Below are 25,176 nucleotides of genomic sequence, written 5' to 3'. Positions count from 1 at the left end.
CTCCTCATCCACGCTCTTTGTGGTAAGGAAAGGCATCCTTCTCCTAGGAAGAGATCTCATGGCTGCCTTAAACATCTGCATTCAAGGCAATACTGTCTGACCTCCGTCCACTGCTCCTCCTGTTTCTGTGTTGACTGCAGACTCTACACCTGCATTCTGCATCCCTGCTGCTCCTTACATCGGATGTTCACACAGCTCTGTGCATTAGGTGAAAATCGATCATACTGTCAAACCTGTACGTCAAAAAACTACGACCACGGTCTTTTGCTGTAAGGGCTTCTGTCTCAGTGGAACTGGATCGCTTGCTGAAAGCTGGCGTCATTGAAAAGATGAATGCATCATCCCCTGTGTTTCACCTATAATAGTCACAGGACAGAGAACTGGTGGAATAAGAATGTACACCGCCCACCGTGAACCTAACAAATCCGTAGGTACAGACTGCTACCCTCTGCTCTATGTGGATGAACTGTTTGCAAACCTACAAGGTGTGAAGGTGTTCTCTTCAACTGATCTGGCTAATGTATATTACCAGCTGCCCCTCTATGAAGATAGCTGAGACCTCACAGCATTCATCACACACCAGGGTCTTTTCAGATACCGTAGGGCCTACTACTCTAATGTTTAGAGAATACACTCTGGACCTGCCGCTATAGTCCCCTAAAGAGGTGTGGCAGTCGTGAAACCCACGTGACATAGATTGAGGAAATTATTTTGAGTTGGCTGATGGCCATGAAATACATCTGTAATATCGTTCAATTACCCAGGACACTCACTTGTTTCTATGTTGAGGATATCATTCAAAGACAACTTTCAAACACCACTCCCACTTTGTAACTCCATACGGTATTTTTGTTCGAAAATTGCTACTTTAAGTTCTCTGTTAAATATATTAGCACACAAACTTTAATCCAGACATTTAACTCTGGAGCTGTTCAGCTTTCTGGCACTTTTCTTCAGGCATTGCCTTGTGCCAGTTTATGGCTGCCCGTAATGATGTGGTGAATTTCAAAAAAAATACTAAAAAGCATGGGAGGATAATGTCTCCTCTCTTTGTAATTGTGGGCAATTTGTCATAATAAATGGATATGTGTATATGGCTCCCATTCTGCAGGTGTAAATGCAGTCGGTTTCTCAGTATTTGAGTCTAGACCCAACCTGATTTTTTTTTTTTTTTACACTCAATACTAGCCATTCCTTCCTGTTTTGTCTACATGATGGTTTCAATTTTCTCATGGACTGCCCTGAAATGGCCCAGTGTTGCCACATCCACACAAACACACAACCGTGCACGCTCACAGGCTTTGACCCCATTTCTTGGTGGTGCTGCTTTTATGTATTGTTGAGCCCTCTCGGTGAAGATCTCTCCAACAATCCCGTTTGTTAAAAGCACTTCATGAATAAACTTGACTGCGTTTGACTGGGCTACTGCAGCTACTGCAGTCTCGTCGGTGTCTCATCTCTACTCCTCAACATTAGCAGCATTAGAGCCATTAAAGGTGCAGTAGGTAAGACTTATAAAACTAACTTTCTGTCATATCTGCAGAAACTGACCCTATGTTCCAGTAGAACTACATGAAGCAGGTAATACCAAAAAAATAAAAATCCAGCTCCTCTGGCTCCACCTACAGCATGTAGTGCGATTTGCAAAAATCCACCGCTCCCTGTTCAGATGCACCAATCAGGGCCGGGGGGGGGGGGTGTCTAACTGCGTGTCAGTCACTGCTCATGCACACGCATTCATTCTCCCTTGTGGGGGGAGGAGCTTAGGTGACCGTTTTGGGCTTTAGCGGAAAGGGGGGAGGGACTGATAAGTTGTCCATGTCTAAATTCTTTGGCTAAGTCCTGGATCTTCACAATCCTACCTACAGCACCTTTTAAGGAAAGCTGTGAGGGCAGGAATTTGTCAGAAATAGTGGATTTGCAGCATGTACTGTAAATGGAGCAAATGCTTCTGGGACTGCAAGTTGTGTTTCCTTTTATTAGTGGGGGGAGGGGCTTAGGAGACTGTTTTGGGCTTTAGCAGAAAGGGGGGAGGGACTGAGAAGTTGTCGATGTTCAATCGAAAAATCCTTATGTAACACGAATCGTTTCCCTAGAATCAATTTATTTATTTTTTTACTAATAATTGACCTAAATATTTTCTGTTTATATGGTAAAGCTGACGGCGACTACATCATATCTGTTTTCAGCAAAACAGACCGAAAGCAGAAAATCCATGTTATGCTCTTCTTTCCAAAGGAAATGAATGTCAGACTGACTGACTTAGAAAACAATGAGTTTTTAGGAATGTCTGATGATATAGGGTATTTTTCAACTTTTGTTTTTGTTAAAGAAGGAAAGGAAAGTGTCAATACTATCGAATTGCATTCCTTCTAGAACCGCATCAAATGAAAATCGCAGTACGAATCGAAACCCATGTATCGTAAAAGAATAAAATTCAGGACAAAAAGCATATCGTCCTAGCCCTTAGTAATCGTGTGATTTATAATAATAATAATACATTTTATTTATATAGTGCTTTACATGGTACTCAAAAACACTTTACAGTAAAATCAGCACATAGAGCAAGCATATTAAAAGCAATTAAAAACAATAAAACCAGTAACTATCAGGTGAGAAATATAAGATTATTGTATTTATACTCTGTTTAGCTGATAGTAAACTGACCATTAGTTCCAATTCAGCAGGAAAGTGTTGGCGTGGCTGGGCTCGAAAACAACAGAGCCACTGTCCTGAGAGTGACACAGCCAGACAGCCTCACTGCACTGCCATGGAAATATGAAATCGGAAGTGTGCTTAATACATTTAGCTCACAGCTCTAAATTGTTCCCTTTCACTGTGGTGAACATCTGTGTCGTACAATTAGACCAGACAGGGTTAGTTAATGTTAGAGTCTTTCCCAGAGGAAACAGGTCCCAGTGTACGCTGTATTAAGTGAGACAAGGTGGTGCAACGGAGGTCTGGGTGTGACATGAATTAAACATGTGGAATGTGTGGTGGTGGGAGGGGAAAGAGACGGTCTGTTTCTGCAACTAAAGAGAAGCGCGGCTAAAGAGCGAGGCAGGAAGGACCTCTACTGGCCGACAGAGGGAAGTGCTTCATTACAAAAAAGCCACCACAGAAAGTAAAGATCTGGGCTCTACAACCATTTCTAACTGAGAGAAGATTGACCAAATGAAGTGAAGGGCTTGGCATTAACTTTTTGAGGCACTTGTCCTTTGGACAAGTACATTTATGTTTCACTTGTCCATGCACACAAGTCCCTTGTCTGGGTAAAGATTTATCATTTTAGAATTCTTTTTTTTTGTGTTTTGCTAATACAGAATTCAAACAAACCGGTCATCAGGTAAAATTACAACAATAACTGACGGACAAACAAGCAGTGGAGTAGTAACACTACGAGGCAGAGAGCCAGCCGCTAAAGAGTCTAATTAACTTAAAGCTTCATCCACACAAAGCACCACTGTTGTGGAGATAATAGGTAGACGCTCAGTCTAGGTGCTAGTTCTGGGTTTATCACCAGGTTCACTCAGGTGTGTCGGCCAGAACACCACTTAAGGCCAAATATTCCAGAGGATGAAATGGAAGAGCTGAGCGATATGCAAAATACAGATGAATAAATCAAACATGTATACTCATTCCTCCTTAAACAGTAATATACATTACCAAACGTAATATAAACAATAGTCACCAAGTTATTGTTTAATCTTTTTTCTGCCAAAATTTGAAATAGGTCTGAACATATACACATAAACATGAGTCCAACGTATTATCAGCAAAAATGAATCAGCCTATTTGTGATTTATTTATTTATGAAATAACATTGATGACATGCATATTGGCCTTGCAGGTACGGCAGCCACTAGGCATCTACAGACACAGTTAAGATGGATGATTAACTGTCCTACATGTATGTTTAACATTAAAACATCATGTATGAATATATTAATATGTCAATTATTATTGTAATACCTTAGTATTGTATGCACCATAATAAAAAGGTATGTGTAAAGGCTTTAGGCCACCCTACACGTCATTGTATAGGCCCAGTTTAATGTGCAACTTAAGTTTCGACAAAAGAAAGTAAGGGGTCCCTGCTCTGCCTCCCTTTCAGCTAAGGGGTCATTCCCTCCAATATCGTGAATCATATTCATTTGACATATCAGTCAAAATAACCGTAATTAGACATTTTCCTCATATCGTGCAGCGCTACTTACAAGGAGCTCATTATTAAGAGCATTATTAGTCCAGCCCGGAACCTGGACCTTGTATATCATAAATAATTTTACTCACTAAATTATACAAAGTAGGACAACAACACAATGCAGCTTTGTTTGAATCCATTTTGTGATATATCGGGTAAAATCCACACACTCACATGGGGCGCAGAGCCTGCCCCTCCCCTGTTACCACAGACCTGATCTTGAGGGAGGCCTTAACCCTCCAGCCTCAGCTTTTCACGTGGTCTCGATCTGGTTGGATTGGCTAGTTGGCGGTTTTAACACCAGCACAAAACAACAACAAAACATGCAGACCGTTGGCTCATTGGACATTGTTAGCCACTCCTGATGTACTTATATAGCGGTTTCTAAAAGGAGTAACTGTTCACCTACCTAGGCACTTGTAGAGGCCTTGGCTTATCCCGGCCAGGATCGCCAAGGTAATGAGGTCCCCAAAACTGGCGGCGATGGGTGTGGCTACATTGTCTGGGTTGATGCCAGTCTTCTTGGAACCCACGATTACACCCACCATGATGATACCTGAACGGGACACGAAAAGGGTCAGCGGCCATCACATAACTGGTATGCCTTCAGACATCATTACACAACCAGTCTGTCAGAGAGACATACCTGTTTTTTTTTTAAAATGCATGTGAGATTAGTAACAAAGACAGAAGTGACCCAGTTTCTCCAGTCACAGTATCAACAGCTTATTATAAACTGGGCTACTCAGCTGTCACTCTGTGTGTGTGTGTGTGTGTGTGTGTGTGTGTGTGTGTGTGTGTGTGTGTGTGTGTGTGTGTGTGTGTGTGTGTGTGTTTACCCTGCAGCAGGGAGGCTATAAAGGCCGTGGCCACGCTGCTGGAGCAGAGCAGCACAGCGTGGCTCATCTGGAACTTCCCTTCCGGGATCCAACCGAGAATCACGGCTGCTACGGCAGCCAGGAAACCCACCACTGTGGCTTGAACCTGGAGGAGAGAAGGGGGGGGGTGTGTGTGTGTGTGTGCTCTTTTACTAGAGTTGAGAAAACAACAAACAATGCGTGCGAAAACAGTGCTTACAGGATTAGCAGGAGGGTAGGTAATGTTCCATATAAACACGACTGTGGTAATACTGTGGGTAACATCATGTCCAGCTAGATTTTCTTCCTGCTGACGTGTTGTGTTATTGCGTGACGCATCGGACAAACAGTTCATGAAAACACAGTGACGTTGCACGTGTCGTGCTTTGTTTATTTAGTGTGTGGGTAGATGATTAGCAGAGCATGTACGCAGTCTTACACAGACAGAGATCAATACGACGCCAATCTAAATCCAAAAAATGGCCGCCATTGGTAGTCAGCGGCAATGTGTATCAAGAATATTACAGACCACAGAACATCCATAGTGTCACATAAATGGCATAGTATGCAGGTGAGATTGTGTGCCTATGTTAAATATAATTCAATTACATTCTTTTAAAAAATGTGGAACACAAATCAGTAGAGGCATTCGGTTTGAAAAGGAAAATGCATATTTAAATAGAAGCTAATCAAAACAATTCAAACAATCGTTGCAGTATTGATTCATTCATTCAATACTAGCTGTTCATGCATGTATATAGTTTAGGGCTAAAGTGTGTGTGTTACCTGCTTCAGTGCCAGGTTGCCTATGATTAGATTCCACTTCTCTATGGGAGAATCCATCTTGCCCACATTCACCTGTGTTTCGCGGTAGGACAGAATGAAGAAAACAATTAGTAACATTCTGTGAGTTTTCTATGACTGCCTGTGAATATGCCAGAGCCCAATGAAAAGCCTGTAGCATTTAATACACCAGTAGAGTGCCCGTTCAAAATGCGCCCGTTTGGAACAGGCTGACTGCCTGGCCTGTGGAATTGCTGCTTGAAGCTGTTTTTCAGAACTATTGAATTTTTTTTTTTGTCTTTATTTTTTTGTTTCAACGTACCCTTTGAGGGACATGCACACAGAATGTGTTCATCATCTGCAATTATATAATAATTATCCTGTTCACTTGTATTATTATATCTGACGTGTTTACTCCTTGTTGCTGTTCATATGTATGTTTGTTCTTATGCTTTGGAAACACAGAGAGAGAGAGAGAGAGAGAGAGAGAGAGAGAGAGAGAGAGAGAGAGAGAGAGAGAGAGAGAGAGACAGAGAGACACAGAGAGAGAGAGAGAGGTGGAAGGCAATGGAATAACAAAAGTTTTTGTTTAACTACATGTTAGTTTTGTCACTATAGGTCCTATTTTAACAATCTAGGCGCACGGCATGAAGCGCCTGGCGCAGGTACGAATCCACTTTTGCTAGTTTGACGGCGGAAAAAAGGGTCCGTGCGCCGGGCGCATGGTTCAAAAGGGTTGTACTTAGTGTCTTCATTAATTCATAGGTGTGTTTTGGGCGTAACATGCAATCAACCAGTCAGAGATCATCTCCCATTCCCTTTAAAAGACAGGCACGTTTGGACCTTGGAGCATTGCTATTATGATGGAGGATTTGCACCGTAATATTTGCATTGTTATGTAATCTTCTGCATGTGTGTGTGCTGCTGCCCTTCCCTGTGTGTGTGTGTAACAAGCATAGTGTGCGCACGCTGGGCACGAGCCTAGGCGCATGTTACTAATTTGCTGTTGAAATAACAATGAAATGCTGCGTTATTGACTTTAGACCAGATTTTTGTTGGCCAATGGCGCGATCACTTCCCGCTGCCTCAAGATAGCAATAAGCCCAGCACGCCCACGGGCGCACAGATGGGCGCAGGTGCATTTGCTATTTAAACGACGCGGGCGCTGGACGGGAAATTGACAACTGCGTCGGTCTTAAACTAGCAAAGACACTTGCGTCGGGCTTTGCGCTGCGCTGCGCGGGTGCAAGATAGGGCCCTAGGAGTCTTTTTGGGACACCAGTGAGGAGTGTCAGCTGCCACTGATCTCTGCTGTCCGTGTTGACACAGCACTGTGAATGTGGAGCGTGTATGCTGAGAGCCGGGGGCCGACAGGAAGAGCCAGAAACCAAACAAACAAAGAGAGAATTCTGCTGTGTCACTTCTTCAGATTTTGTTCCTACGGTGCAAGAGTGAGTAGTGGAGACAAACACAGAGACGTGGACACACTGAGAAATGTCTCACAGGTTCCGCTGAAGCACTTGTGGACAGGACCATATTACAGGGTTTCTGCAGGTTTCACCAAGTCAATTTTGAGACTTTTTTAAGCTCATTATGAATTCAATTTAAAACCTATATCACAACATCAAAATGCTTTCTTGCATAAGAGCAGCAGGCTTCCAATACGTTGTTAGTAACTGACTTAAACCAAGCCCTAAATTCAGTTTTTTAAAGCCAAAAGGTCCCTAAACTTGCACTTCCCCATAGCCTATGGTCTATGGTCTCTTCGACGTGTAACGTTAGACAGCCAATCACAGACATTATTAGATCTCGGTAGACGCGTGCTGTGTGCTTATTGGCTCACTGACGCTGATGAGATTTACTCCTTTGGTATTGAAATTGGCTATTGAATGACGAGGCATTTTTCGTTGCTCGACACTAAGGATGCAATTCAGTCGCTGCCTAAAAAGTATTGAATTTGGTACCCAGCCCTATTTATGACGCAGTTTCTTGGGTATGTATGAAAAATTTAACTTGTATTTTAACTATTATAACCATCTTATTAACCTGTGCTGTATTAACACCTCCCTCATGAGTGATGAAGCCTATTTCATCTTTTTATTACTGCTTGTTACTGCTCTGCATGGTTGAACGGTGCGAGAAGATGGCTTGGTCTGTGTTGCTTGGCTGTGTTTTGATGCTTGCATGGCTTCTTATACTGAATGGGGATACTGTTGATGTGGAACTGTGCTAATGTCTTGCTGCTTCCTGTAGCTCTGCGTGGCTTACTGAGAAAGCTTATTTGTTGCTCTAGCTGTCTGTATGGTGTCTTGTTGACTTCTGTCTGTATAGTTTAACCTGTACTAATGCCTTGCCGTTTCCTGTTGCTCTGGTCTAAAATCAACTGGACTATAGTTGAAAATTAGCCAGCTAGCTAACAGTGGCACATTTACAGAAATGTTAATTAATGTGTGTTGTCCTTTTATAAAATAAAGAATAAGAAATCCTGTGCTGCAAATTAATGCACTCTCTATCAGGCAAACCTGTTTCTTTCCTCACTGTCCTTCCCTTGTTACACTGTTTGCTAAGGGAGCTCTGAAGTGGAGCAGTACATTTGACATCCTGGTTGCAGCAGCCCGTCCCACCTCCGTCTACAGGAAATCACCCCTCACTCTGCTACATCAGCAAATTCCTCCACTTATTCCTAATCCGCAAAGCTCGTCCACCAAAATGCCTTCAAGATGCTGCAAATTAATTCTTGCATTAAACTTTCCAAAGTAATAACAGTGTTTTCCCCCAGGGTATTGCCAGCCTAAGATGCCCGCCACCAGGCCTAAGCCACTGGGAATTCTTTTTTAACCCTTGTGTTGTCTTCCTCCGCCGGCCATGCACTTGTTGTCCTCTCGGGTCAAAATAGAAAATTAACACATTTTTTCGGTGATTTTTGACATTTTTGTCCCTTTTTTTGACACTTTTTGTGATGTTTTTACCCTTTTTCTGACATTTTTGTCCCTTTTTTTTGACCAACTTATTACCACTAATGTTACACTTATTTTTCGGAATTTATGGTCAATAAACCTCGTTGGATTTTTAAATTATACCTAATTTTTGAGTCAAAAAAGCTGAAATTATGATTTATTTTGACTAATATTAGAGGAATGTATGTTGATGGATAATCAAAGACTTGTGTATGTCAAAGTTGAGTCAGAATACTGTTATACTTTTTTCAAATGCTAAAAAACTGAATAAAACAACTCAAAATTCAATGAAAGTAGTGATCATTAACTGTACTTGCGAAACTGGAACCATCCATGTTATTTTCTCGGTAATTTGGTTGGAAAAGAACCCTTTTTTTAAATAATTTTTTTTTTTTTTAATATAGACATTTTGATAACGGGTCCAATTTGACCCCGAGGACAACAGGAGCTTTAATTTATTTTGAGACGTTTTCTAAAACTACAGGGTTTTTTTACGACTCAGTTGGAAACTTAGACGTAGTCATATTTTAGTTCGATTTTAGCGTTGACTTAAAGTAGGATAATGTATGGAATCTGTCTCATGGCTTTTTAAATTCTGAATTTTGCGATTCCGTTCACAATTCTGTTACCACAGAAATGATTTGGCTCTACATTAATGCTGCTATCAGTCTGGGACTGGCTCCAACCGGCCCGCGTCGGCCCACTGACAAACAAGGTCAGTAGTCCACCGTTGAGTTTTCGTCTCCATTTCACCTGACAGAGAAGACGCTCCAGCTGTAATTACAGGCTGGGATGTCACAGAGGTGACCAACAAACTACAGGCAGAGAGAGGCTCAGTCTGTGCAGATGAGACGTCACCGCAAAGAATGATGTAACGCCACACACACAAACTAACGCACCCACACGATGACTTCACACATCTAAAAAGATATAACATGTTTGTGAGGCTGGCTGGAAGCGTTTCCAACGTTGCGACATAACATAGAAAAAAAACCCGAAATAGCTTTCTGTTGACTAGGCCGTAGCGGGGGGGAAAAAAATGAAAAAGCAAACAGAGCTAACGCAGCGTCACTGCATTATGAGAATATATGGGATGTCAGTTCTTCAGTCATGCAAGCTGACTGTTTGCTACATCGCAATATATGCATTCATTTATTTCTATTGCACATTTACTGCCGAAACCTTTTAGTGACAAATGCTAAATCCATTCCAACTGAGCATACACATTTAAATTAGTTTGTTTCCTCTCACATCATGCTGAACATAAAAACACTTCCCTGCTAATGTGTCATTCTGACTGTGTTCACAGAGCCAGTGTGTGTATAAGGGGCAGGGGGTGGGGGGGAATCGATACAGCATAGCATTGCGATATTTCACTTGGCAATACTGTTTAGATACATGCTGGGTGCGATTTGTGAAAAAAGCGGGGGGGGGGGATGTTTTTTGATCATGAAATCCCCCTTTCAATACCACCATGGATATAGAGCTCGGCTGGCCATGCCAAACACTTATGTACTTCAATATCTAGCGGAAAAATAATCTCAAAATGAAACAGCACAACGTGGTGTCAACATAAAACACGGCGCTTTGAAGCCGGGGAGCGGAGTTCACTTCGCGGCGAAAACAAAAATACTTTCACCCAGTAAACGCTCTTTCTTTCCTCGGGAGTGGCGAAACTCCACTACCACGGCCCCTGAAAGGAGCGTCATCTGGCGGTGCCTGTAGCCGGCTCACAGTCACCTGTAGGAGTCCCGGAGCTCTGGAGCAGCTAAATACAACCAGCAGCTGCTGCTCGGCTTGTATCTTTCTATGGCACTATAGACTGTTCACGTTACAGCGCTTTACTTTGTTTAAAATACTTCTACTTTAGGTATATAATATATGGTCTATTGGTGAAGCATTGATCACTTTGAGGGGGGGGGGATACATTTTGTCCCCACCAGGGATAACAATAATTCCGTAGAGGCAGGGATATGTAGACCAGAACGGGGGATATCCCACACCTCCCCCCGGAAAATCAAACCCTGGATGAATGGACGCCAAGTATCGATCTTTCATTGTATAAACTGCACATGAGAATTTAACATTTTGGTACTACAATAATAAACATGTATGACAGGTTTGTATGACAGTGTTGGCCAGTTTGTCTGCTTGACAATCCCATTTTGCAAAATTGAACAAAACAGAGAAATGTATCTTTTTTTGAAGGGAAAAAAACAACAGATGTTGACACAGTTTTCCTTTGGGGACATAATTTGAAGTTGCTGGGAAGAAAAAAAAAAAGGTAATAAGTTGCAATACATTGCAGAATATCGCAATATGTTGAAAACTGTTGAAGTATTATGACATAAGTATTGTGATAATATCGTTTAATGGGGGCCTCTGGTGATTGCCAGCCCGTGTGTGTGTGTGTGTGTGTGCGTGTGTGTGCATGTGCGTGTTTGTCTCACCGCTGTGGACAGCCTCGAGGCCAGGGTCATCTCCAGGTTTCCCTTGAGGCCGAGCAGAGCCGGTACCAGGATGAAGATCTCCGTGATGTACTGGAACGCCTCCCAGTGCTGCGGAGGACATAAGCACGGAATACAGAACATCACGTCTGACCCTGTAACTACTACACTTTCACTCAGCCTCATTTGACATTGAAATTAAAATGCTACGCTATCATTTAGACAGGGCTAGACAGAATTCATCATTTGCATATGCATCCATGAACCATCAAATGCTAGTAAGTGGAACTTAAAAAGGTCCCATATTGCAAGTGTAAGTAAGTGTAAGGGAGACTTCTAGTCTAGACTAGGGCTACATTTACATTGCTAGGTTTTGGTTTAAAAACACATTTATAACCCTTCTGACCCCGTGTAGGTTTGGAATCTGCGGGGTTGTGTTGCCGTCTCAACGGCCGCAAACGGGGCCCTGTGGCAACCAACAATTCGCCGGCCTGATTGGGTCTCATCGGTCATCACGTCTCGTTCTCTGAGACTAAGCTACTAACGTTACCATGGCAACTACTCGCAACGTGCGGAGTATACACGCTGCCTCCGGTTTACCCCGGCACACGCATGCCCAGTACACGAGACTGTTGATGAGATATGCGGTTTGGGCCCGTTAGTTTAAATGGAGCGTAGGAGCCACGTATTGTACGTTGTTTATGGTCTCATTTATATTATTTATGGCTGGTCAAATTTGAACATTCCCAAGTAGCGTACGTTTTATCAAAGGAAAGGTACATTTTAAAAAGAAAGTCAAATCTTACCTTCACTTCCATAATTGATCATGAGGTTTTATTTGTTATCTCTTTGTGTGGTTGAAAATATTTGATTTCTTTCCTTGTCCATGTGAGCTACCTTGATGTTAGCCATGTAATATACTGTAATATGTTTTCAAGATATTTCTTTATTTTCTTGTTTTTTTTTAAATTATTATTAATTTTATGATGATGATGATTAGGGGTGTGCAAAAAAAAAAATGAAATCGCAAAATCGTCTCAGTAATTACTTTGCGGAGTACTGTGTTAGGAAAATAAATAAACTGGAATTAGCTTTTAATGCCACTCTGTCTTGAGCTCTCAACCATGCTGCTTGGTTTTTCCAAATAATGGTTGCATTGTGGCTCAGCTTACCTGCACAATATCCAGCACCATTCCAGCTGAAACAGTTCCAAATCCAGCCAGCAGGAAAGGCAGCAAGATCTGCAGCGCCATGGCCAGCAGCGACTCCTTGGGCATGTTCTGCACGGTCGACCTCCGCCCTTCCTCCTCCCCTTCTTCTTCTTCTTCTTCTTCTTCTTCTTCCGCCTCCTCGTCCGCCTCCTCCCCGGAGAGCCTCCTCTCGGCCAGCATGGGCTCCGTTTCGGAGTAGCCTCCGTCCCCACAGTCGGATAAAGTCACCGAGGAGCGAGAGGCCCGGTCCAGGAGCCGTCGGCCCTCTGCGTGCGACGTCTCTTGCCTGTAGCCGTTCTGGAGCGAGACGGGCTCGGGCTTGGCTCCGATGTCCACCATGGCGAGCCGCTCCTCCTGCAGCTTGGTGTAACCGGTGGGGACCATGGCTTGGAAGAGAGAGGCAATCCGTCCAGAGGAAGGTGGCTTCAGAGAGAGAGCGCTCCGGCCGCCGCCTGCTCCGCTCATACGCACCGTCAGGCTAGAGCCTAGGGAATCCCCGATAGCTCCTCCCAGACTCTGGATACTCATGGTGTGCTACAGGGCCGCAGTTTCTCATCTCCTGTCATCCAGCATGAGAGCAGTGTGAAAGTGAGACACAGTAATACAGTGGTTTAGACTAGCTCAGGTGCACCATCCATGTTGGAAATTGGAAATGGAGTCTCATGAGCCTGAGGGAAATACAGAAGGGAAAGATAGCAGAGGAGAGAATAGCTAGGACAGGGAAAAACACAGCATGAAGCAACATGAAGGGGAACTTTGGGTTTTTTCAACCTATATATTTATATGTTTTTGTGTCTGGTAGGGCTGCACAATATATCTGGGGTTTTACCGTCATCGCGATATCAACTGGCACAAGTTGTTGTACCAGTCCAATATGACTGTCAGTTGAAATAAACCTTGTGTTGTATTCGATATCACAATATTTCATAATCAACAGCTGAGACACTTCTTAGAAAGAGGAACAAAACATCCACAATCCTCAGTAACCAGAGAACCAAGGCTCTGAATATGGAGCAGCTGTTTTCTATTGATACACAGACCGGCTGTAGGAGCTACATATTGTATGTTGTTTATGGTCTCGTCTATACTATTTCCTGATTATTATATTGTGCACTTATATTGTAGGTGATGGGCGTTTTCATCGCGGTTTGAGCGGAAGTGATAACATTAAATGTGTTTGCTTCACCTGGGTTTTTTTAACCTTTGACAGAAAGGGGTGAGGGGAGCCTGGGAGCGACACACTTTCTGTTGACTAATGTTGCGGCTGTAAGCAGCCCAACAAAGTGCCGCCGCACTAACACACTTGTTTCGACTCACAAAGTAACTTTACATTCGGTAACTGCAGTGCTAGTTGTATTTTGCGTGTGGAGGAATAAATCATTGCACTACAATCTCGAGTGCGTCACAGTGCGTTTATGCATCTCTCGGTGTTTAGTCCCCCGCAGCAGCACTTTGTTGGACCGCTGACAGCCGCAACATCGGCTCAGAGGGACTCTGTGTAACTTTACATCAACAGGAGTGACGGGAGTTTGAATTAAAAGTGCCCACCACATCATTACGGTATCTACAGGCTTCTTAAAAGATACAATGGCTTCAAGATAAGTTTTTGGTCTCCTGTCACTGCTCATGATCACAATTCAGTCAGTGGAGGGGACAATTTGTTGTTAAGGACACTAAACAATTGTCCACATCTCCCAGTGCTGTTAGGCAAAAATGCATTTCGCTGGATGGTGTTAAGGAAGAGAGTCAGGTACTGTTAATCACAAAGCCTGGAGAAAAGGAATGCAGCATTAGAAAGTGAAACGAGAGCAGGAAAGATACTCATCATTGGTACCAGAACTGATTCAAAGTGGAGACACAAATCTTTATGTTTAGAAATCTAGAGTCAACTGCATACATCATAATCAATTGTTAGTGTAGCTGACGGAGCCGTTTCTGAAAACAAAAATTGGCATAGACTTGTCGTGCAAATATGTGATCATCTGCCAAAATCTGATTGCCATCCGCGGGAAGCGTCTTGATGTACTGCACGTCCACCTTGGAAAACTGTGTGCTAGTGGTTGTATTGGGCTTTTAAAAAGGTATTTCTAGAGGTAAAAAGTACTGGGTGGGCGAAAATCTGTCAGATATAATAAGCCTCGTGAATTAAATCAAGTCATTTTGAGGCAAAATCTACCTTTCAAAACACAAGGTAGGAGCTGCAATCCCTTTTTTGGCAAGTGCCAAATTGCATTGTATGGGTTGAATTGCACCCTTTAGAAAAGGTATTTCAACTGGTAAATAATACTGGGTGGGCTATAATCTGTCAGATATAGCTAAGCCTCATTCATTAAATCAAGTCATGTGGTTGCAAGTGGGAAAAAAAAGGATGAATTGGTTACAATCTAGGGCACAAGGCGTCACTTTTTGGCACGAAAACTGTCTTTGCTTGGCTTATGTTGACGATGCAGTCCGGAGCTCAAAGCTCATATGTCACCTACCTTTTCATCTGCACTAAATTCCGGCCTTTAATATACCGTACCTGTCTTTGTAAGTCTTCCCATGATGGTAACATTTCTACTTTATGGTAGGGCTTTAATTTAACGCCTTCTTACGGAAACAGCTAACATTGTATAATAGTTAGTTGTGGACATTTGTTTATGTTAGCTAACACTTTGCTATGTTAGCTAACGTTAGCTGTGCAACGATAGAAATCAAAATAGGAAGCACGGCTCCCTAACGTTACTTGCTTTTTCGTTAACCGGGAGAATACAGTAGCCGAGGTTAGCTTATAAATCTAAGAGCAGCAAACTAACTACTTATTGTCGTCGTCGCCGTATTTTTATTAATTTCCATAACTTACCTTTCTGGCACGGAGACATTTCAGACTGGAAAATAGATGGGAGTCTTATTTCTTGACAGCCAGCCAGAGCCAAGCAGTAGCAGCGTCAGAAAGAAAAGTGCCACCAAAGCTCGTCTATGTTGGAAAGATGTACCACTCGGTTTGAAAATAGTGGCTGTAATCCGCACAGAGACAGGTGTTTCGTCGACATGTGCTACTTTCTGCACATGCGTGGTCTATCGAAATACGCTCTACCGCTGAAAAAAGTGAAGTAATAATATGCTTCCCATAGTCTTACAGTAGCCTACACTACCCTGGTTTTAATTTATTTTTTTTAAACATAATGTCTGACGAAAATACACAAAAACACATCAGGTGGTATTTTTCGACAAGGCGCAGCATAAATCGTCAGAACACACAGCACAGTTATCAAAGTTTTAAATGTTGTTTCACACGGTCACACCAGGGACGTTACGTTAAATGACTTTCAATCTGAAGTTATTTAGGCGCTGAGTTAATTCCCTCGTCTTTAATCATTGATTTTATTCACTTTATAATCTCGGCGAGAATGTATAGTAATTATAGCGATGATGTTAGCTGAAACACTACTGTAAATAGATCAAATGTATAATCAGTCTATGATTGTATTGAGTCAACTCTGTCTGACGGGTTGCGCGGTAACAAAAGCGAGTGAGAGTGAGATGTCATGCTACACCTACAAGCTTGCTTGTCGGAACAAACAGTGCCACTCAGATATTTTGATTGCAGTGCGCAAGCGCAGGCACCTTGTTATCCTTTTTTTTTTTAATCATAAAAATCTTTGGTTCATTACTTTTTCTGATAGGGTCCGGCAAAATGAGGAGTTGTAACGATGTTTTAATGGTCTAGTTGTTTATTAGTGTTAATGTTTGTTGTCTGTGCGATTTTACAGCCAACTTCACACAGTCTAATTTCGTGAAATCTTCCGAAACAGGAGAGGGCGCTGTATAAATCATTGCTTAAATGTTTATTTTCTTTCCTTCCACCCGGATGTTGCTTTTACTAGTTAGCTAATACATCCGTGAGTGAAACACATGTTGATACAAACGTTGCCTCTAAAATGGAATTAAACATCAAGAAAACGAGTTCAAAGGCGTTGCTTTCATGTGGGAACGGACAAGGTTTGAATACTTGTATTAGCAGTTATAATGTTGGAAGAAAAACGCCGCAAATGTGAATGACAAAAGCCTGTGTTTAGCCTAGCTAGCTAGCTAAGTTACGATACACTAAAAGATTAGCTAACTACGACTTGGTTTAACGTTAGCTAGTTCTGTGAATAAATATAATGATATTTTCTTCCAGGGACTGTTCGGTGTCCACATGACTTTCTTTGTGACGACTATAAGGTGTCTTGAAGGTTTTCTACGTCCCGGTGGCGAAATTACGATATAAGTGATATACGGCTTTTAACGTAACGTAACGGTTTAACGTACAATAACGTTATTTGTTTACCAGCTCTTAGAATGTTTTTGATATTCCCAAAGAGCTGGAATTATAATAAGACTAGCTGGTTTCCAAGGGATGTTGCTAATGTTAGAGATACGCACAGTTCCATAGAATAGAATGCCAGACATTATGGCTTGCAAAATGCAATTCACAACAACGTCCTGTATTGTTAATGTTGGCAAACAATACATATATTTAGTATTTAGAGTTAGACAAGACTAAAGGGATATGGGTAAATCATCATCAAGGTATTAATAAGTATATTTATTTATATATGTCAACACAATAGTTTGCTAAATCAATTTTGAAAATGATCAAATTCATGTCCTACAGTTGTTTTTTGCATGAGACACAATTATTTACGTCAAACAATATGAATGTCAGAGCTTTTAATGGCCACGTCCCCATAATAATTCATTTGTACAGCAAAACATGTATAAGAATGCCAAAATCCAAACATCATAAAACATGGTTTAGCTGAAATTGAACTGACATCATTGGATCTCTAATTAGACCCGGGACAGCTGCAGAGTTCACATCATTTTAGTTGTCACTCTTTTAAAGTCGACAGTAGTATGCGTGGCCTTCCTACACCACTCAACACCTAGCACTGTTGAGAAATACAACATTCTGCTCGGTTGAGCTTTGTGCCATTCAGTGACCCATAAATATTAGGCAGTGTCCCTTTTTTACTGTGACTTTGTGCTGGCTTTCTCACACACTTTGTATCAACTTGTGTGTCTTGATTTGATTCTTTTTCACTACAGATGAACCGGTACTGTCATAACTCATTGTGCGCTTGTTTGTTGTGCTGCTAGGTCTCAGTGAGAAGCTCCTCCTCAAGCCAAAGGCTGACAGACCCCCGCAGACAGAGAGAGTCCCGAGAAGCAACGGTGAGACCACACGTCCCTTCCCCTGCATGCTGTTTTGCCATTAGTTCTCATCAGTGGTGGGGAAAAAGTATTCAGATCCTTTACTTAAGTAAAAGTACTAAATACCACACTGTACAAATACTCTGTTACAAGTCCTGCATTGAAAATGTTAAGTAAAAGTATGTATCATCAGGAAAATAAGAAAACTTTGTCTGTTCACACAGAAAATGTTCTTGCATCGTCTGCTCCAACAGTCAATAGATAACGTTAAAAAAAAAAAAAACAAGCATAGGGTGCCCGGATGGCTCAGTTGGTAGAGCAGGCGCCCACATATAGAAGTTTACTCCTCAACGCAGCAGGCCCGGGTTTGACTCCGACCTGAGGCCCTTTGCTGCATGTCATCCCCCCCTCTCCCTCCCCTTTCATGTCTTCAGCTGTCCTGTCAAAATAAAGGCCTAAAATGCCCCCAAAATAAGCATAAAATACATCTGTATAGTAACCCAACAACATCTGACACACCTTTCTGTCACACACACACACACTCTCTAAACATAAAATAGTTAAATGTCCTTAAAGTATTAACAGTACTCAATGCAGAAAAATCCTCACGCCTTAGAAACTGTAAGCGATCCAAACTGTTCTGTCAGTGTTTCATGGTCTAATCATCTCAGCTGGACTAATAGGCCTGTATATTGTTGGGTAGATTAATGTATAATAAAACATCAGATTTTATAAACTACGTGTCTTTTTGTGTGCAAAAATCTGAATGTGTAAAATAACTAGTAACTAAAACTGTAACAGATGAATGTAGTGGAGTAAAAAGTCCAATATCTCTCTGACATGTAGTGGAGTAGAAGTACAAAGTGGCATGAAAAGAAAAGACTCAAGTAAAGTACAAGTACCTCAACATCTGGACTGAAGTACAGTACTTGAGTAAATGTACTTAGTTACATTCCACCACTGGTTGTTCCACATTTAATGTATAGGAAAGCGGTGAGAAGACATGCAGGAAACAGTCATGGTCGGTCTCACACCCCCGACCTTCTTCCACGAGGAATAAACCTCTACATATGTGCGCCCGCTCTACCAGCTGAGCTAACCCGGCCACCCACTGGCTACTATTTAGTTATCACTATTACATCAATTTGTTTGCAGCACAACCAAGAACAAAGGGCTTTTTTTAAGCCAGCGTTGTGATGCTCTGTGCTGTGTCTGGTTGTGTGTGTCAGTGTTGGAGCGGCTGCAGAGCTTCCTGCCTCAGATGGCCGCGGCCAACGAGAAGCTGAAGCAGCAGATGGACCAAGCTCCCGCTGGACGCTTCGACATCGAGAGCGTGGAGGGGGCCGAGAGGGTCATAGAGATGGTGAGCAGCCGCCTGCCTCCCTCGGGGGAATCCACCAAACTCCCAACATGAAACGCACACGTCAACTTTTAACGAACGCTCTTTTCAGTCGCGTTAACATTATTTGTGGTTTGATTGAATCATGTGACTATAATAATATAAAAGTGTAGAAAAGCCAGCACATCTCAAGTTCCCAAGTTGAGGAGGAGAAAGTACCGTCATTTCACTTATTTTATCAGGCTCACATCACAACACATCAACGCTGACGCCTTTCGGCACAAAGCCTTCTTCAGAGCGTCTCAGGGAGCGAGACTCTGTGTTTTGGGTTTAGCACTGCACCTAGACGCTCCATTTGTTGTTCCGCTTCGATTCTTTCACCATACACGGGCGCCGATTTCATTTGTATTGGGATTTTCATTTATTGCGATTCGATAATATTGTTGCGATTTTCCAGTTGAATAATACTCTTCTAGAGACAAGATATCATCAGACATTCCTAAAACCTCATTGTTTTCTAAGAAGAATGCACATCACATGTCAGTCAGTCAGTCTGACATTTATTTACTTTGTAAAGAAGAACACAACATGGATGCTCTGCATTTTCTACTTCTGCTCTGTTTTGCTGGAAACAGATAGGATACAGTTTCCGTCAGCTGTACCGTATAAACAGAATATATTTAGGTGATTCATTGGTAAAAAAATATATCAGTTCTAGGGAAAACAATTATAAAAAAAATCAAAAATCTGATTTCTTATTTCCCGCGCCCCTAGTAAACGGGCTAAAACAGGAGTAGGATCCCGTCTCTCGGCCCTGGTTAATCTTTGATATCTTCCTCCTGTCCCTCAGGACGTAGCGCTGGTGGAGCTCAGCGGGTCCGACAGCGACTCAGAAGATGGAGAGGAGACGTCGGAGGAGGAATCCGACTCTGGCGAGGAGAGCGGCATCACAGAGCAGAACCTTAAACTACCGGGAGACAACGGCAAGAGGAAGAAAGCCTACATCCAGGTTCTCCATCCACCGGGAGAGTAGAGAAAGTGGCGCTGCATGTTGATTTCCTTTTCCGCATGAGGTGATGCGGGTTAAACTGACCAGGGACAAAAAAAAAAACCTCTGCCTGCCTCATGCGTGGAGTGATTTGAACCTTCTTCATAGAGACAGAGACAGAGAACAGGAAGACACGGATCTTCCTCATCTCATCCCTATGGGAATCATTTTGTACATTTATGGCTCACAGCTGCAAAAGTGCTTTTTGGAGCCAGAACAGATGCTGTGATGACCTCATCCAGTCAGGCCCATCAGCTGACCTCTGAGTGGACATAATGTGCAGGGGTTTCCCCCAGAAAAGTTGTTAAGCCCGGTGGCAAGTGTCTTTTTTTTCCCGTCAAGGGTCCGGCTGGGGCCGGTCCCAGACTGATAACAGCATTAATGTAGAGCCCAATAGTTTCTGTGATAACAGAATCACGGACGGATTTGTGAAATTGTGAGTTTTAAAAAGCTAACGGACAGATTCCGTAAGGCTCTACATTAAGTCAGTGCTAAAAGCTAACTGGGGATTTGAAAATATGACTGTGTGTTAAGTTTCCAACTGAGCCGCCCCATTTTAACTGTAGTTAAGAAAAACACACCCCCACCCCAGTGGGGAGCAAGTTATGCCCTGTGGACCACCTGGCTTGCAATACACTGGGGGAAACCCTGATGTGTTTAGGCGTAATACTCGCCTTGTTTATTGGCCTCTGTTCATTGTTTCATCAGTTTAGGCCGCAACGTATTTGTGCTTCCATGAGGCACGGTTGGGATCTTCCCAAGGAAGATACATTACCAGATTTTTTTTTTTTTTTTTACATGGCAATAGAAATAAAGCCTCTGTACACGAGCCCTGCTGCATCCAGATGTGTTGATTCTACTAACATTTTGGCTATCTGAAATAATCCCTGTCATAATCAAATACCATGTTTGGTTCTATTACATACACATGATTGCTTCTCATCGACCTACCCATTCTCATCTGAAATCAATATTTTGCTACTGCTGCCTCAAAGTAAGTGTTTAGTATGTGAAAACCACTTCATTTTTGGGGTTCAACTTGAAAAGTCTAATTCACGATCAAGATAAGTGAACAAGCTGCGGTTTGGATTTAAGGATTTAGTTCCAGCTATAATCCAGGCTCAAATCCTCAACAATAACTAAGTTGACGTGCACATATTCCGGTTTTTGCCCTTATTCCGAAAAAGACAATATTCAGACTAATCTGTTTATACAGACAATATTCCACTAATATTGCCGTTAACATACAGCTGTGCAAAATATGGTTTATTTCAACGTTTTCGACCAGTGGCGGATTAGAAGTTCGGAGTTGCAATGTTTGTGCGTATTCAAAAACCTGTTGTTGTAACTATTTCGTAATGTTTAAAAGCAGCTGGGTTTCTCTTGTCGGTTTGTGTACAACAAGTATAGCAACACACAGAGCTGACTGTAAGCCGTAAACAGGAAAGCCACCGTAATCTGTCGCAAAGACACATTATTCCCATTGCTCTATATACATGTGTACAGGTCTACAGAGCCGTGGTCCTCCCCCCCCCCCCACCCTGCTGTATGGGTGTGAGTCATGGACCACCTACAGCAGGCACCTGAGTAGTCCTGGAACAACAGTGTCAAAGACCCTTCAGGAACATTGTATAAATCAAATGTATTTCTTAGATATTTCATTTTTGGCTGTTTCACTTCATCAGGTAGGCTATCAAAACCTTGTATAAAACAGACTTTTTATTATTAAGTTATGAGGCCATTTTATAGTCTTTAAATCCATCTATTCTGTATAGTTCACAACTTTCAATGGTGTAGTGATTATTTGTTATTAACATACAGAACCCTTTTACTTTATTCGCTTATTTGCATAAAGTGCAACAATATAATAAAGTACATAGAGTCCCAAGATCTTATATAAGGTGCTGTGAAATTATTGGATTTGTTTATTACATAAGGAGCTGTTTTTTTTTGTCCATAGTTCTTCAGAATTCAGCGTGCACCTGCTTACACACAGTGTCGCCGTCTATTACAGTCTGCTGTAAAACCATTGAACATCTGGTCTTCCCCAGTTTAAAACACACAACACGGATGATCAGCTGCATCAGTTCTGTGTTTCACAGAAAGTCCGTCTTCCAGGATACAGTACATCTACGGGAGAATAAATATTTGAAAAGAAATACAGAATGCCTGAGAGCCTTACTTCTTGTCCCCTGTGTTGTCCTTTACATAAATAAAGACATTCCCAGCATAAATTGATGCACAAAAAGGTGCATGGAAATTCAACAGAATGAAGGACATTAAGTGTTAAATGCTCAAAATGTTCTACCCCAGACCCCCCACATCAGGTCTCCTCAAATGTGTTCAAATACATCCTATGCCTTTGCAACCCGTTCTCACTCCGAACTCGTAAAATACGGACGCTTGGGCTGTGGCTGTCAGCGTCAGATACGACCCTTCGGCGTGTGTGTAGAAGGCACGGGGCAGAGCAGCAGCTCCGCAGGCGTGTGAAGATGACGTAGTATTAAGTGTGACAATGACAGCGAGTAGTATTAAAGTCCAAAATTCTGTGTAGGGTGGGTCAGACAACACAGGACTTTCACCCAGGAGACCGGGGTTCATGTCCTGTGCTTCCTAAACCCAAGTGTTGCTTTCTTCTTTTCCTAAACCCGACTGTCCCGTTCTTGTCCTGTTCTTCTTTTCCTAAATCCAACTGTCCCGTTCTTGTCCTGTTCTTCTTTTCCTAAATCCCAACTGTCCCGTTCTTGTCCTGTTCTTCTTTTCCTAAACCCGACTGTCCCGTTCGTGTCCCGTTCTAATTTTCCTAAACCCAACTGTCCCGTTCTTGTCCTGTTCTTCTTTTCCTAAATCCAACTGTCCCGTTCGTGTCCCGTTCTAATTTTCCTAAACCCAACTGTCCCGTTCTTGTCCTGTTCTTCTTTTCCTAAATCCAACTGTCCCGTTCGTGTCCCGTTCTAATTTTCCTAAACCCAACTGTCCCGTTCTTGTCCTGTTCTTCTTTTCCTAAATCCAACTGTCCCGTTCGTGTCCCGTTCTAATTTTCCTAAACCCAACTGTCCCGTTCTTGTCCTGTTCTTCTTTTCCTAAATCCAACTGTCCCGTTCTTGTCCTGTTCTTCTTTTCCTAAATCCAACTGTCCCGTTCTTGTCCTGTTCTTCTTTTCCTAAACCCGACTGTCCCGTTCTTGTCCTGTTCTTCTTTTCCTAAACCCAACTGTCCCGTTCTTGTCCTGTTCTTCTTTTCCTAAATCCAACTGTCCCGTTCGTGTCCCGTTCTAATTTTCCTAAACCCAACTGTCCCGTTCTTGTCCTGTTCTTCTTTTCCTAAATCCAACTGTCCCGTTCGTGTCCCGTTCTAATTTTCCTAAACCCAACTGTCCCGTTCTTGTCCTGTTCTTCTTTTCCTAAATCCAACTGTCCCGTTCTTGTCCTGTTCTTCTTTTCCTAAACCCAACTGTCCCGTTCTTGTCCTGTTCTTCTTTTCCTAAATCCAACTGTCCCGTTCTTGTCCCGCCTGTCACGGAAACGTACAAGCCCACCCACAATCTTTTCCTTAACCTGACTGTGCCAAAACTCCAATAGTCCCGACGCAGCGCGTTTAGATAAATCCTGTTTAGATCTGACGATAAAGGAGACTTTTAGCAGCAATAACAAACGCCAAAGGCACCTGACCAAGCGTCCGTATTTTACGTGATGGGAGTCAGAATGTGTTGGCCTTTGGGTTGCCAGGCCAGCTGGGATCAGGTCAAATGTTTGTGCCATGTCACCATGACCTGGAAGCTGGCACCCGTTGGGCCATCAAAGCACTTATCTAACCTCTGTGCTACCAACCCCCAGGTTGCCCACCTTTTTTTCTTTTCTTCTACCATCCCACCCTAATATTGCAGGCTAGAACCAGCCCTGCACATACAGTACACCATTTTCACCTCGCACACACACAATGCAATGGTATGGGTTATGAATTATGTAAACATGTAGAAGGCGATATTTCAATCTGCTCTGCTTGCATGAGCATCTATTGTTCACCGCACGGAGTCATGTTGTCTAAAGTAAGCATGTTAAGTCAAACATGCAAAGAAGCATAACAAATATAAAACATTAGACTACTTATCACTACTAAATAAATAATATGTTTACATAAATATTGTTTTTCCTTCATGACATAAGAATAATGTATTCAATACATTGGTTTCTAAAAAACAGAAAGGAAAACAATCAACATAAAACATTGAAATATTCCAACATACTGTCCCACATGGATAGTTTATGTCAGGAGACAGTGTTACTGTATCTACTGTATGTACTGTATGTACTGTATGTACTGTATGTATATGCCACTGGATACTGCCACGCTGCCCAGACCCCATCAGTCCCCTCACCCCCTGATGTAGTAGACAAATCAAGTTTACATTAGTAGACGTTACTGAAAATCATTAGTTAACTCAAGTTTCTCACATCAGATTAGATCAGATTATACAATCAATAAAGAGTACTTTATACTTATCAAAACTACAGGAAGAACTGCTCTAAATATGTTTTTTTCCTTATGACAGCCTGATTTTAAGAACAATGTACTCAATACTTTAGTTCCAGTAAAACATAAAGCATAACAATTCTCAGAGTGTATTTCCCATCATGCTCTACATGTATGTTTGACCTTGGTCTGCCTCACTGCCCAGACCCCATCAGTCCCCCCCCCCGGGTCTCAGTCATGGTGCAACAATAAATGTAGACAAACATGAAGACTAAATCAACCATACAAAACTAAAACCCAGATAACATCAATGCACACCCAAAACATTAACAGAACATTATTAAAACACACTAGGACAGAAAACGTTCAGAACATGTATTTCTTCCCATGAGCCTTTGCACCGCTTCAGCCAAGAACAGTTCCAATGACCCCGCCCCTCCCATACAGAAACTTCCCATCCTTAGTTATCTCTGCTTCATATGATCTGTGCACTGCATACTTAAGCTGATTATTACAAACAACTAATGTGATTTAGAAATGAATATGGTTTTTAACAAAACATGAAATAATAAGTAGTGACCACTATGAAGTTTAATTACAACTAAATCTGGGTTTACAGTGTACAACCACAGAGCTACTCTGTAAATAGCGAATCTTTTACAAACACACTAAAACGAAA

General features: G+C 42.2%; 2 protein-coding genes across 2 annotated transcripts in view; one reads left to right on the top strand and one right to left on the bottom strand.

Moving 5' to 3' along the window:
- The window catches only part of slc41a2b (solute carrier family 41 member 2b), a 45,095-nt gene extending 29,685 nt beyond the window's left edge, over positions 1 to 15,410 (bottom strand). The window contains exons 1-6 of the mRNA XM_078281355.1: positions 15,302 to 15,410; positions 12,421 to 13,018; positions 11,252 to 11,359; positions 5,848 to 5,919; positions 5,044 to 5,188; positions 4,614 to 4,760 (exon numbers count right to left, since the gene is read on the bottom strand). Coding sequence (XP_078137481.1) covers positions 4,614 to 4,760; positions 5,044 to 5,188; positions 5,848 to 5,919; positions 11,252 to 11,359; positions 12,421 to 12,987 — 1,039 coding nt within the window. The 5' untranslated portion in view covers positions 12,988 to 13,018; positions 15,302 to 15,410. The remainder of the gene's footprint in view (positions 1 to 4,613; positions 4,761 to 5,043; positions 5,189 to 5,847; positions 5,920 to 11,251; positions 11,360 to 12,420; positions 13,019 to 15,301) is intronic.
- An 890-nt stretch (positions 15,411 to 16,300) lies between these two features.
- Positions 16,301 to 20,853, top strand: nopchap1 (NOP protein chaperone 1). The gene is made up of 4 exons (XM_078242960.1): positions 16,301 to 16,440; positions 17,584 to 17,658; positions 18,867 to 19,000; positions 19,827 to 20,853. The coding sequence occupies exons 1-4, from the start codon at positions 16,380 to 16,382 to the stop codon at positions 20,007 to 20,009; spliced, it is 453 nt and encodes a 150-aa protein (XP_078099086.1). The 5' UTR covers positions 16,301 to 16,379; the 3' UTR covers positions 20,010 to 20,853.
- The last annotated feature ends 4,323 nt before the right edge of the window (positions 20,854 to 25,176 follow it).

This window comes from Sander vitreus, chromosome 23 (genome assembly GCF_031162955.1).
Source record: "Sander vitreus isolate 19-12246 chromosome 23, sanVit1, whole genome shotgun sequence".
Taxonomy (NCBI): domain Eukaryota; kingdom Metazoa; phylum Chordata; class Actinopteri; order Perciformes; family Percidae; genus Sander; species Sander vitreus.
The sequence above is the reverse complement of the archived record's forward strand: the minus strand, read 5'-3'. Positions and strand labels throughout refer to the sequence as shown.

What these genes read in the sequence shown, in the direction of transcription:
- nopchap1 (XM_078242960.1), top strand. Translation starts at nt 16,380, where the DNA reads ATGGAATTAAACATCAAGAAAACGAGTTCAAAGGCGTTGCTTTCATGT. An exon ending in TTCATGTGGGAACGGACAAG is followed by an intron (nt 16,441 to 17,583) that starts GTTTGAATACTT and finishes TTGTGCTGCTAG; the next exon opens with GTCTCAGTGAGAAGCTCCTC. An exon ending in GAGAGTCCCGAGAAGCAACG is followed by an intron (nt 17,659 to 18,866) that starts GTGAGACCACAC and finishes TGTGTGTGTCAG; the next exon opens with TGTTGGAGCGGCTGCAGAGC.